General features: G+C 37.7%; 1 protein-coding gene across 1 annotated transcript in view; it reads left to right on the forward strand.

Moving 5' to 3' along the window:
* The window catches only part of LOC127658464 (synaptic vesicle glycoprotein 2A-like), a 51,405-nt gene extending 37,109 nt beyond the window's left edge, over positions 1–14,296 (forward strand). The window contains 6 exon segments of the mRNA XM_052147789.1: positions 634–722; positions 1,868–2,032; positions 5,014–5,147; positions 6,367–6,570; positions 8,531–8,690; positions 9,803–14,296. Coding sequence (XP_052003749.1) covers positions 634–722; positions 1,868–2,032; positions 5,014–5,147; positions 6,367–6,570; positions 8,531–8,690; positions 9,803–9,986 — 936 coding nt within the window. The 3' untranslated portion in view covers positions 9,987–14,296.
* Positions 14,297–15,246: the final 950 nt, after the last annotated feature.

Consider the following 15,246-nt stretch of genomic DNA (forward strand, 5'->3'; position numbering starts at 1 on the left):
GGCTCGCGAATCCACACTTGAAAGCATTCATGTTCGTAAAGCAATCGTCATTAAAATGACGCGAACACAGCACAAGGTTCGGGCTATACTTGTGTGGTATAGTTGTAAATATAAACTCTAGCCACTGATTCTTCACATGCTCGTCCCTGGGCAGTGAAAAAAAGGTCGCTTTTGATATGCACTTCATAACACAGCGTCTCGTTGTCGACATGATGTTTTCAAGTTTTCCCTGGTGTCTGCGCGCGCAATGAGTGGGCGCGGACAATTTGATAATTTTTCGTCTTGACGTCACAATGAAAAGGAAAATGACTCATTGGAAAAACGATTCATTCAATTGACTCAGAGTCGACTCCTACTTTTGAGAGACAATAACTTTTTTTACGGTGAACTTTCATATATAAAACTTTGCAGGATGTTTTTGTTCACTTAAATCTATATTACACACTACATGAAAGGTAATTTTCAAAATTCCATAATAGGTGCCCTTTAAGCTACTGGACTGGAGAGGGAACTTTGCGTAGTGAACATAAGCGTATGTTTGCAAAGTATATTGTACTCAAGGAGAATCCTGTTACCCATAATATATTCCTTTAAGTTGCATTTGCCTTTTCAAATTGTATTCTTGCGTTCAAGGTGTGGAGCAACTTCCTGACAGTCTTTAATCCGGAGTACAGGAGAATTACCTACATGATGATGGCTGTGTGGTTTTCCATGTCCTTCAGGTAAACAATGAATGTGTTCATCCAAAAATAAAATTCAGTTATCATTTATTCACTCTTATGCTTTTCTAAAACCATATGACTTTCTTTGTCCATTGTACACAAAAGGATAGGCAGAATGACTGCCCCTGTCACCAATTTAGTGATGTTTCGTTCGTGAATGAATCAGACTTTTTGAACGAATCTTTTAAGTGAACAATTCGTCTATACAATGATTCATACAAGGCTGCTTTGGTGGCTTTTATTGCCTGTAAAGACTGATTATAGCACAAGCCAAAAGCATTCAAGTGCAGACTGTTAAGGAACATATCATTGGTTTCAACAGCTGAATGAATACACCTTTCACTGAACCGGTTGCTTGAATCTGAACGAGATGAGATGTCTCGTTCATGAACGAACTGAATGTACTCATATGCTTGTTCGCGAATGAAATACGTACATGAATCACATCTCGTTCGTGAATGAGGATCTGCTGACTGGCTGAATTAGAGGAGGCATGTTGTTCGTTCAGTTCTGCAATCTTGTTCAACAAGAAAAGAGGACGGATGAATTATGAATAAAAGTGAGTGATGACCACACATTACAATGACATGCGAACGGAACTGAAACTCATGATTGTTTTTAGACTGGTGTTGTTGTCTTTTTTTGTATAGCTTGATAAAATGTCATGCTCAGCAGTTGCATGAGAGAACATGATAGATATGCTTTGTTGTCATTTGTGAGGAAAAGCTTATGATGCTTAAACTCTTTGCAGAGAGTCTCTTAGTAAAATTGTATACATGCAAATTTTACTAAAAGATAATTTGTCATGTTCCGGCCATTCACAGTGTAAAAGATGGTCAATTGGCACCATCTACAGGCGCGACAGTGTAATTTGCAGAACTGATCAATGAACTAATCAATGAATGAATCTGAACAAATCTTTTCGTTGAACAGATTCAAAAGACTCAAGAAACTCAATTGAGTCAAAATCACCGCCATGACACCACTCATCATTGTATGAAAGAAAGATGCAATGAAACTGAACATACTGCTTATGTTGGAAGTAGACAGAAAGGCAGCTCACTAGATTTTGGAGGAGAGCGATAATGATTTGTGATTGTGCGATAATGACATGCTTTTAAATGTTTCTTCTCTCTGCCTCCCAGCTATTACGGTTTGACTGTTTGGTTTCCTGACATGATCAAATACCTGCAGAAACAAGAGTACTCCTCACGCACAAGAGTCTTTATCAAAGAGAAAGTGGAGCATGTGACCTTTAATTTCACACTGGAGAACCAGATCCACCGAAATGGAGAGTACTTCAATAACAAGTAAGCACTGCTCTGGAACAATATGCATCCTCCAAAAATATCTTAGTAAATAGATATGTTCTTTGCAAAATTGAAGGCTGAATTGCATGTACACTTAGTACACTTAATTCAAGCTGGTGGACTAGTTGAAAGAAATGCTGATTATAATATGCTTATATTTCATTCAGTACTGAAAGGTACAGATAAAAGTAGTTCAATCTTATTATAAATGTACCAATAAGGGGGCCTGGGTAGCTCAGTGGTAAAGACGCTAGCTACCACCCCTGGAGTTCGCTAGTTCGAATTCCAGGGCGTGCCGAGTGACTCAAGCCAGGTCTCCTAAGCAACCAAATTGGCCCGGTTGTCACATGGGGTAACGTCCCCGTGGTCACTATAATGTGGTTCGTTCTCGGTGGGGTGCGTGGTGAGTTGAGCGTGGATGCCGTGGTGGATGGCGTGAAGCCTCCACACTCGCTAAGATACACGGGTTGACGATGTCAGACGTGGAGGCAGCTGTTATTCGTCTTCCGCCACCCGGATTGAGGCGAATCACTACGTGACCATGAGGACTTAAAAAAGCACATTGGGAATTGGGCATTCCAAATTGGGAGAAAATGGGGGAGGAACAAAAATCTACCAATGAGATTGTAAAATATTTGACACAATAGTTGTGTATGCTATGTTTTTTCTTTTGCTTATTTAAGGATTACATCATTAGCTTAGCAACATGCTAGTGTCAAACTCTATTGGAATGTGTATGCTTCCACAAGGAATGCTATTTGTGTGGTACACAGATTTGCTGTCAATGAAGAGTATTTCCAATCAGTCACTCATGAGGTTCCATTACAGTTAGGATGCTCCCTTAGAAGGTACCTACTTTTGTAGACAGCACGGCAGATCACTAGAGTCCGGAACAGAGCTGTTGTCATTCAGAAGCTTTGATGTGAAGCCTGGGATAATGTAATAGTCCTCAAGCGCTTTTTGGAACTATTAACTAGTCAGTGTCCTGCATTTTTGTTCTCATAATGTGGCCCAATTATCAACAGTTACACTACATTTCACTGTTGATCACAGTGTGTTTGACTAATCTTTATATTCTGCTCATTTCTAATCTTCGCAATGCTTTTAGAATGCTTCCATGCATTTTTTAGTTTTACATTTTAATCCCATAGGAAAGATACAAATTCACAAAGGAGATACAGTATCTTTACTCAGTTGTTTCTCCTATTGAGCAATGGGGAAAGTAAATGGTATATGCAGACATTTGATTAAGGATCTAATGCATAGTTCAGCAACCCTTTTGACGCGGAGTGCCATTTTATTTTTTTCCTGGTCAATAGCTGTAGATTTTCCGAATCTTGAGCCCATTGTGAAATTTTTTCTATTTAGCATTTTTCTAATTTAATAGTTTATTTTTCATTACAAATGACATTATCAGCATAACGTTTTGAGGGAAAGATTTGTGCAAAGCCTGATGATTATGATATAATCATGATCCTGCGTGTGAATTTTCACAGAGCATCTTAAGTGCTTTAATGAAAGAAAACATGTCTTTTTGTACAAAATGAGTTAACACAGTTAGTCAGAAATTTTCTTAACTGATTACCGATCACAAAATTGTGTGGAATCTTAAATGTTTCTTATATTATGTTATTGTAATCATGTTATCACTAGCACGCAAACAACAGCGAGAGAGGAGCAGTCTATTTTACTTTTTCTGCACCTGAGTTCCAGTCTCGATGTTGTCCTTCCTCATGATCACACAGTGTGTTTTCATCAGATGAATGGGAGGCTAAACACTTTTAAAGTGTGACGAGACTCACGCTGTGTGTGCAAGCCATTTGCATTTCACAAGCCGATCAACTATTCAGCCCTTTTCGGAGAAACGCACCTGCAAAATCCTAAAACTTTATTTCCAGGTTTAATTTATATTTTGAGTAGACTTGAAATAGATTGTTGAACCCCACGATGTGGGTTTATGTTTTCTCTTTTAATGTAATTTTGAGTGTGACTAAACTCCTGGTTTAAGGAGGGTGTACCTGTATGCTGTGTTGGAAACCTCAATGATTAATAGTGGTGTTTTCCTTATTACATGACGTGTTGTGATGAAAGTAAAAAGAAACATGGAATGAAGGCCGTCATCCGCGCAGACTGACCGAAGCAATCGGGTGCGTTTACTCACGCGATTAACCGAACGTGAAGCGCTGCAGGCTCGTGATGCGTGAATGGCTTGCACGTGCTGCACAAGTCTGTTGGGTATACTTGCAGTCTCGTAAAATTTTAACTTTTTCTTTAGCCTCTCATTCAGCTCATGAAAACACGCTGCACGATCATGAGGAAGGATTACATCAAGATGTCGATTGGAATACAGCTGCAGAATTTATATAAATATAATAGTCTGCTCCTCTCTCGCCATTGCAGGCATGCAAATGATTACCCCTCCAGCATTGGCACACGTGCCATAGTTTGCTGACCCCTGCACATTTGCTCTGAAGTTTTCAAATACATCTCAAAAACTGTGTTCAGATTTTTCAAGAACCCAAAGTGTGCAATTAAAAGCCTTAATTCACTTTAATATGAATTAAAATATTAATTATTAATAGCAAGTGAGCTATGCATTCCACATTCATGTTTTAGCTCTATACTCTTACTGTACAAGATGTTTACAATTGTCTCATTCGTGTCTACTTTTTTATTTCTCCTAAGAAATTTCATTACATTTACATTTACATTTATGCATTTGGCAGATGCTTTTATCCAAAGCGACTTACAGTGCACTTATTACAGACACAATCCCCCCGGAGCAACCTGGAGTTAAGTGCCTTGCTCAAGGACACAATGGTGGTGGCTGTGGGGATCAAACCAACGACCTTCTGATTAACAGTTGTGTGCATTATCCCACTACGCCACCACCACTCCTCATTAGAAACATCTGAGACAAAGAAAACAACAACTTCTAAACAATACAATTTTACTCTTCGATCTTTTTTCTTTTAATCAAGGTTCTTGAATCTAAAGATGAAGTCTATGGTATTTGAAGACTCCCTGTTTGAGGAATGCTACTTTGAGGATATCACGTCAAGCAACACCTTCTTCAGAAACTGCACCTTCATTTCCACCCTCTTCTACAACACCGGTGAGGAGATCACAGGTTTAGCCCTCCTGGCTATAAGCAAATATAGCTTCTGTTGAATTTTCTTGAGTGTGATTGGCCCAGTCAGATGTATCAAATATTTGGATTCAAGCTGTAGTCTTTCAAATCTATGATCCTTCATAGGAAGTCAATCATATGACTTGTTTTGCCTTGGTTAAAATGGCCCCATTTACTAGAGCTATTGAATGCATTGAAAATGCTTTAGGTATCCTAGCAACAGCAGCTCAAATTCTTCCTCTGCCTGTCTTTGAAGGAATGACAATATGCTTTTCCTGATTCAGTCGTGCTGGGCATTCATGTTTGTTCCTCTGTGCAGCTTTCATTTGAATGCCAAGACTGAGAAACCTTAAGGCTCTGTTCCAATCCAAATGAGCTTCCTACCTAGCATAATTCACATTTTAAGGCATCATATACACACAATCCTTAAATTAGGGCTGTTCCAAGATGTATTTTTTATATATTTATTTTTCTGAAATTTGAAATAGTGAAATGTACAATTAATGAAGTTTTGTCTAATTAGAAATGGACTCTTTATCAAGGTGATAGCTTAGCAACATGCTAACATCAAACTACTGTAATTAATAGAACGGAGTCGACTGTAGAGTGTTCCAATTTAGTCAGTTGAAATGAGTTTGCATTTCAGAAAAGGGGTGGTCAAACTACAATTTAAACATGCAAAATGATCAAACACTGCAACGGACTAGGATATGATGTCATGAGCGAGGACTTATGGTTTTAATAAATCAAGTTAACGTCTGCAACAATAAAAAACACGTTGCTTTAAATCATGTATTCTATCGATTTGAACCATGAAGTCAGTGTGTGACCAAGTTCACCAAACATGAACTTTTTCATGCAGTGGGATGTGAGAATTTTTCACACGAGCTTGCGTTTCCGGTCTCCCATGCTTGAATGGGAGTGGAGCGCAAAGTGTTGTGTTACCGGGGCTTTAGGATACTGCCTTTGTAGACCGTATACAGCAAGGTAGTTCCCTTGTTTTCATGTCTGAACCCAAATGTCAAAGATGCTGCTGCATTTTTTCTGCCTTCTAAGGCATGACAACTGTAACATATAATGAAGTGCTCTGTATGCATAGGGATTTCATTGAATGCATTGTTTATGTACAATCTAGTAATTCTTAGAAGTCTGGCAAAGAAGTGCTCATAACAAAGTTTAAACAAAGGCCTTTTTCTCTTTCTAGACTTGTTCAAGTACAGGCTGATCAACAGCAAACTCATTAACAGCACTTTCCTCCACAACAAAGAAGGCTGTATGTTGGATTTCAGTGATGAGAATAATGCCTACATGATTTACTTCGTTAGTTTCCTTGGCACGCTCGCTGTCCTTCCTGGAAACATCGTGTCTGCTCTCCTCATGGACAAGATCGGACGTCTAAGGATGCTGGGTAAACAACAACAAAAACAGTTTACATCAGTGCTGCTCTGTGATTGGTCAGCTGTAATCATTACCACATTAATCACAGCATTTATGCTGGATCAGGAACTCAGAAAGTCAGGATTTCCATTTTCAAATTAGGAAAAGTGCACCTTAAAGGAATATTCTGGGCTCAATGCAAGTTAAGCTCAATCAACATCTGTGGCATGTTATTGATTACCACAAAAATGTATTTTGAATCATCTCTCCTTTTCTTTAAATAAGGCAAAAACTAAGTGACAGTGAGGCACTTACAATGGAAGTGAATGGGGGACAATTTTTCAACGTTAAAATACTCACTTTTTTAAAAGTATAGCCACAAGACATAAGCAACATGTGTGTAAACGTGATTTCAGTGTGTTAAAATCACTTACTAACCTTTTCTGTGTAAAGTTGTTGCCAATTTTAAAACTTTGTTGCCATGACATTTAAATCCTACAAAAATTGGCCACATATGCTTCCATTGTAAGTGCTTCACTGTAACCTCCATTTAAGGAAAAGTAGGGACGAGTGGAAATTAATTTGTGTGGTAATCAACATTATATCACAAATGCTGTCGATTGAGTTTAACTTTTATTGGACCTGGAATATTTCATAAGTCAGACTTTCAACTTTGAAACTCGTGCAGAAATCTGCAATGTTTTTGCCAAAACTGAGGCGTTTTATTGACACAAATTAGCCAATTTGATTAGACTGCAATTCACAAGCTTTTGATTTGCTTATATTCCAATATTATTTGATTCTGATTCATTGGTTTATAACTATTAGTTATAATGGCCATTTTGGTTACATTTGAAAGAAAGTCTCCCCCAGCTAATGTTGAAAATTGAACAGGAAACCTTTCAGCTTTGTATATTAAGACGATAACTCTTCCATTCAATTGCTATATATTGAACAGATTTAATAATGAACACAGCCAAAACTAATGTAAACTATAAAGTTCGACTTAGATTATTCTTTAGATTTTAAGAATGTATTCTTCTATGGCTGTGTCTCGTTTGGACGGCTGCATGCTAGCTATGACTCGTACTTTGAAGGCTGTAGTATACCGAGTGTCCTCCTTTAAACAAGCCTCGTTTAAATGAGACGGCCTTCATAGGACAAACGGAAACATAACGTAACATGGTTGCTATGACAGCACACCACACTTTAACAAGTGCGAGCGCTTTGAGTGAGAAGGGAACAAAGTCCCTCTGGAAGGGAATGCATGAGGTACATTTTATGTAGGAGAATTTTAATGATGTAAAGAAAAGAAAATAGATTTTACAGGTGTACTTTTAGTCTAATACTTTATTTTAATTATACATTAATATAATTAATTATACATATGATATACTCTGCACCCATCTACTGAGGCACTTCAACTTGGGAATTAACATTCCTTGTGTTTGAACAGCATATTTACGGGCAAATTGGCATAATTTTTTTTTAGACATTTCCGTTGAAGCAAAGAATTGTGGGTTGTGAGTTGTGAGAGCCCACGAAGGATACACCTCATGCATCCTCCGAATTCCTGTGAAAGAAGGTCACATTCGAAGGTTGCATTCGAAGTGTCCTACTCGCTTTTCTGAAACAAGACAGCCTCGATGACGTATGCGAATGACAAATGTGACCTCCGGAGGACGCATCCGTCCAAACGAGACACAGCCTATATTTTTACCCAGCCCTAAATAAAACGCATCAGTTAGTCAAAGATACAACATCACATGATAATAATGCTAGCATTGCAATTTGTTTCCTTATACGTCAACTTCCGAACATTGTGCAATGGAGCGCCTTATGGGCGGAAGTCAGATAAATGAAGTAGTAATGTTGTATATCCAACTTTAAATGTAACGCATCACTCCATAACAGATTTTTGGGGCTACTAAATTGAGGCAATTACCCATTTAAAAAAAAAAGTTTTTTATTTTTCTCCTTACCTGGTGTAGCGGGTTCCAGTGTGATTTCCTGTGTCAGCTGCTTCTTCCTGTCGTTTGGAAACAGCGAATCAGCTATGATCGCTTTGCTTTGTCTCTTTGGGGGCATCAGCATTGCGTCCTGGAATGCCCTGGATGTACTAACAGTGGAACTGTACCCCTCTGACAAGAGGTAGGCCATGTGATCTTTCTGTGATTATTGTTATTGTTAAATGTGTTGGAATACCATCACTAAGAATCCATCAATGTACTGTATATTAATGTATATTTTAAGTGAAAACATTTGTGGTCTTTTAAGCCACGTTTAAAAATTATTTTATATGTTAGATACATACATTAGATAACACAATTGTCCTCTCCAATGTAGTCATATAAACTAATTTGTGTTTGACAAATAGATACTGTAAGAGTCATGTCAGAAAATGATGTGCCGCATAGCCACTGCATTGAAGATCAAGTGCATCATTATTTAGGGAATGTCTTAATATTATCCGTCAAAATGAATAAAGTCGCAGTGGTTCTGGGATACACCATTTGTTGTCAGTGCCTGTTGCTGCTTAAAGGGATAGTCAACTTTCATCATTTACTCACCCTCATGCCATCCCAGATGTGTTCTTTCATCTGCAGAACACAAAAAAATTTTTTTAAGAAGAATATCTCAGCTATGTAGGTCCACACGATACAAGTGAATGGTGAGCAGAACTTGAAGTTCCAAAAATCACATATAGGCATCATAGAAGTAATCCATATGACTCCAGTGGTTTAATCCATGTCTTCTGAAGCAGTATTGTAGGTGTGGGTGAGAAACGGATCAATATTTAAATGTTTTTTACTATAAATCTCCACCTTTGACCAGCCCCGAGTCGACCAGTAGGTGCACAATAGGCACAAAGAATGTTAATTGCCAAAAAGCAATACAAGAAGAAGAATGTGAAAGATTTATAGTAAAATAAATACTTAAATATTGATCTGTTTCTCACCTACACCTATCATATCGCTTCAGAAGACATTGATTTAATCACTGGAGTCTTATGGGTCACTTTTATGTTGCCTTTATGTGATGTGGACCTACAGAGCTGAGACATTCATCTTAAAATCTTAAAAACTTAAAAGAGTCATACATATCTGGGATGGCATGCGGGGGAGTTTTTTTGGGTGATCTATCCCTTTAAAAATGTGTGCTATTTATCACCCCTTGGAGCCCAATAGCTGAACAGCCATTTGATTTCAGAAATGTTTGATAGATTTCATTTTATGCCATTCTTTTCCCCTTTATGTTTACAGAACTACAGCCTTTGGATTTCTGAATGCCCTGTGTAAGTTAGCTGCAGTTCTGGGCATCAGTATCTTCCAGTCGTTCGTGGGCATCACCAAAGCAGTGCCCATCCTCTTCGCTTCGGGGGCTTTGGCTGTTGGAAGCTTCTTAGCTCTAAAGCTTCCTGAAACTCGTGGCCAGGTGCTTCAATAGTCCAGCCAGCAGGTGGCGGTGTTTAAGTAGGGAATGCTCGACTGTGTCGCCCAACCCCAAACCCTGTCCGTGAGTGATGCTGGGAGCAGCTGAAACAAACCCCATATTTACAGAACAGTTCAGATCAGATATCTTAATTACTCCAATGGGTGCAACTGTAATATTGTTTAATTTCAACTTGACCTCATTCAACTCTATATGTATAAACGTATTCCCTGGCATCTTGGGGAGGGAATAACAAGTGAGCCACCCACTCATTCTATGTTTTCATACAGCAGATCATTTAGTTTCTTTAATGAATTGACCCCTTGACCCACTTCTGATGTATTATTGTATGCAGGAATATTAGAAACCCTTTGTATGTGTAGAAAACCTGCCATGTTAAACACATTCCAGCTTTGCGTTCTGTATGTTACGAATGTGAAAATTATCATGATCAGTTTGACTTTCCCTTAAATCTTTGTCCAAGCCATCGTGTGATCTGAAAACCATCATCGAGGACCCGTGACATCATTAGGTAGATAGATATATTTGAATGAACAGTGTTGATCTAGTGGTGCTGGTGATGGTTCTTGTTGTTGCTTGTTGTTGTGTCCCAAGAACAACATTTTTTGATTGCGGGCGATGCCATAATTGTCTGCAATATCGGCTCAAGCACTCTTCACTTCTCAAGTTTAGATGTTTCAATGCAATTACTGCTAGAGTCACATTATTATAGACGATCTGTATCTTCGTTGCACTCGTTTTTGGTTCCGTTCCATCTGAAAAATACCGTTGTTCTTTCAAGATGTCTGATTATTGAAGGTGTTGTGCATGTAATGATGTGTGAATTCATAAGTATACGCTTAAAGATGTAAAATGTCAGAAACGTGACAATGATGGGGTTGTCATTTTTATGGTCTAGACAAGGCGAACTGCTCTCTGAGCTTGCTATTGTCCATATTTTGCATTATTATTATTATTATTGATTTAGTACGCTAACAACAGAACATACCGTTTGTGTTCCTACTGATATCCACTGAGTAGTTTCAGTTGAGCCCCTTTGAATGTGCGCAAACAATGAGACGAAAGTTACATCGGCGCGTCATCTCATCTAAGACATTCATTCATGACAAGCGTAAAATCTAAAGGAGAAAATAAATAAATGAAGCGCAATTTGATTAAACTATCAAAAACAATGGGTTTATTTGAATGATTATGTACATTGTGCATTGAATATAATGTTAATATATTAACATTAGCTTTGAAACAAGTCTGTCTGTTTGAACACTCAAGCTAATATTAAATATACATATAAATAATCATATATACATAAGAAAAAAAGCTTTCATGTTCAGGTGTTGAACTAGTACCTATATGTCTTAGATTGCCTTTGATGTATGTATATACAGTTATTAAGGGATTTCATTTTTTTGATCAAAGTAAATATATTAAAAAAGTGACTGATTAAGTCCATACACAGATTTGCAGCACACAGACACCCTCATTCATGTTTTCTCACATTCTTGTAAAGAAACAGAGGTATCCGTCTGTATGGGAGGATGTGTGGACCGTATGTATGGAAGTATGTGTGCGCTTGCATGTGAAATGTTGAGTGTTCTCTAAATATTTGTATTTATTTATATAACTGTTTATGAGAGTTTGGTTTTATAGTATTTTTTACTTTATCTGTAGAAACAGATGTAGTGCCACATGCAGGGTGAAAATATTGCTGTATCATTGTTAACCTGATGTTCAAAATACTATGGTGACTTGTTAGCAGTAAGTGAGTATAGCATCAAAAAACAAGAGATTTTATTTAAGGTCTGTGTTGAAGAAATTAAATAAAATGGTTCCTGTTGAGCGGAGGAGGGCGGGGCCGGGCTGGAACGAAGCACGCCCGGTCCCCAATCAGCCTGATGGGGCGCGTGAGGGACAAAGGCGGCTGGTGACAACAGTTCGAGAGAGAAAGAATTGCAGGCAGCTGCTCTGTTTGTGTGTTTTTATTTAATTCAATAGTATTTATATTGTTAACCCAGTTCTCGCCTCCTCCTTTAACCCCCATACACTGGTGCCGAAACACGGGAAGGAGGACCATCATCACCGGCCGCCTTTATCCCTCGCGCACCCCATCAGGCTGATTGAGGACCGGGCGTGCTTCGTTTCAGCCCGGGCCCGCCCTCCTCCGGTCTACAGTTGCATTTGACGGGTAGCAAAAAACGAGGGTATCCTATTAGGAAAAGCAGTAAACAAGTTGTGATATTTGTCCAATTCTGCTATGTTTTACCAAGCATAATTATTACTAGCTCCACGGAGAACAGTTTTTTCCTGTTAAGTAAACAGATATTGAAGCAAAAATTTCAGAAAAGATAAAACCCCACCTGGTTGAAAGCGATTTTTCAGCCTCCGATATTTCTGAACGCTGTTAATGTTTACACTGCAGCAGTTTTTTGGTGTCATTCAACGTTCTTTACTGCCGTTTTGTAGGATAGCAGCCATAATACATGTGTTCAGTGTAGACACCACGATACAACAGATTTAAATACACTCAAATAAATGTAATCAAAGTGGTTTCCTAACCTAACACGTGATTCATTTTAGGCACAAATGGAACTTTTCAAGCACTTAAAATGGTTGTAAAGGCATTACAGTTCATTTCAATTGGAGAAAGTTTTTAAATGAAATGTTCTAGAAACTGCCGTCCCTGTCGTGACCTTAGGTCAGCAGAATTAGTGTCACAGATGCTGTAGTGACAATCCTTATGTGTGCCATGTGTGACAGTGCGCATCTTTAATTGCCAAATATTTTCTACGTGCTCAGTTTGTACTGGCAGATCCCACATTACGGCATGTAGAAAAAAATTACACGCTTTGTAATACATTGACATTCTAGCAGTGTGTGGCGATCCAAGTAAGCAAAAAATAAATAAATAAACAATTAAAAAAAAAGTTTTGTGGTTTATAAACGTATCTCTTAATCAGGTCTTAACAGTGTTTTACTCAGATGGGACACACATTAAAAACAAAATGTTGTTCTTGAATATTATAGAAAAAATGATGTCTCTAAAATGAAAGTTTACTCACCCTCATGTCATTCCAAACAAATATGCCATCAAGAACTGTCTTTGTATGGAAAAGATCTGTGTGAAGATTCTTCAGAAATGTTACTTTTCTGCTCCACATTCGAATTAATCAGCATACAGGTTTAGAACGATATGGAGGGGAGTAAATAATGTTTTGCGGGATACTATTTCTCTAATATTCATGTGCGAGATGGTTACAATTAGTAGATATTTTAAACATTAAAACATGAAAGATTTGCTTTGTAAGTGAACTGTATAACTGTTAGTACGCACCACCAGTCATCTATTGAAATAGAACTTATTCAATGTCACTGTTAAAATGGCCCATTTTGCCATTTCTTCCACATCTAAACATATTCTTATCTAAAATCCTGCAGTTTGTAACCCTTCATTGTCACATCTCAAACTTGTCGCCATTGAACTACAAATGAGTATGTCATAACTGCTGTTGTATGCTGTGAAATGCTGAATTACAGTAACTAATCTCAGTGAAGCTGTATAACTTCTCTCTGTGTAAAAGCAGTCCTAGATTTGGTGCACTTCATCACTTAAGATTGTGTACTGGTTGTACGACTTTGGGTTTTGTTACAGGGTCTTTTGTATTTCTGATAAATATGTGTTTACTTAGCAACAATCAAATCTTGTGTGCAAAAAGAAATCAAAGCAATAAGTGGTAAACATGTTTCTTTGCTCTGCCCCCAAACTATTGGGAAAGAAAGCACACAAAATGTTCACTGGCCACATTCAATGAAGCGGCAGATGTTTAACAGCTGAAAGAAAAAAGGCCAACATCCGTGTACTCTACAAATATACCATAGCTCTTCTGATGCTTTTGTCAGTTTTAATGTAATGCCATTATTTAAATGTGACGGAGAGTTTATCACCTTACCATTGTACTGTGCTGTAGAGATTGTAGTTGTTTGTATGTAAAAGAATAAATATGTGGAACAATAAAACAAAAAAGATACAAAAAAAATGTTGAATATGAGAAATAGAGTACTAGTATATGTTGTTCATTTTGTGATATTTTTGTTTGTTTGTTTTGTTTTTGTACATGAGAATGGAAATGACGCTGACATTAATTAATGTTGAATATAGAGACTATTCCATCCTTACCAACATGGTTCTGTATTACAGTTTGTGAGAGATTTACTTTCGTTTTCTGACTCGTATGCGGGGCATTGGACTGCGCTTGTACAGTAAAAATTGTCCCTCAATGGATTTAAAAAATATAAATAATAAAACATATGCTTTAATGCTTGAATATATCATTTGCGTTCTTGATGTACCACTCAGACAACCTTTAAGTGTGTTTTGTTAATATTCAAACACTGTGCTATTATACTTATAGGGAGGTCAAAGCTAAATACTACAGTATAGTTGCGTAATCTTTGGGTAGCCTAAAATGCTTAACCCCTAAATGCATGGGTATGTCGCCAAACATTATGACATACCTCCGGTCTTTAACGACCTTGCATGTAAATCTATCACAAATGGATCTACAAAATGGCCAAATAGTGTAAAAATGTAAAAAAAAATTAAGACAATTCAAAAATAACAGAATAGACCATATTCTTATGTTTTAATTTTCATCTATCAAAGCGATGATGCAACAAATGGCTACAGAATAGGACTCATTACTTCCACACTGAAATTTCACGAGATGCAACTGGCTGTAAAACACATATTGAGCGACACATACAGTGGCAAGCAGAAGTATGTGACCTGTTTGGAATTAGCTGGTTTTCTGCATTAAAATGGTCATAATATGTGACATCACAAGTATAGACAAATAAAATGTGCTCAAGCTAACAACACACAAACAATTATAATCTTTCATGTCTTTATTGAACACATCCCATTAAACATTCACAGTGCAAAAAGTAAGCGAACCCTTGGATTTAATAACTGGTCGATCCTCCTTTGGCAGCAATGACCTCTACCAAGTGCTTCCAGTAGCCACGGATTGGGTAAAGGTCTGGGCTTCTTCCAAAAGGTGAATTTTCTTTTTTTTTAAGCCGTTCTGTAGTGGATTTACTTTGATGTTCAGGGTCATTGTCCTGCTACATCACCCAACTTCTACTTAGCTTCAGCTGGCGTACAGCCACACTGACATTATCCTGTTTGATATCTTGATAACCTAGGAATTAATTTTTCCATTTATGGCGAGTGGGCCAGGCTCTGAAGCAGTAAAGCAGC

The sequence above is a fragment of the Xyrauchen texanus genome, chromosome 17 (genome assembly GCF_025860055.1).
Source record: "Xyrauchen texanus isolate HMW12.3.18 chromosome 17, RBS_HiC_50CHRs, whole genome shotgun sequence".
Lineage (NCBI taxonomy): Eukaryota > Metazoa > Chordata > Actinopteri > Cypriniformes > Catostomidae > Xyrauchen > Xyrauchen texanus.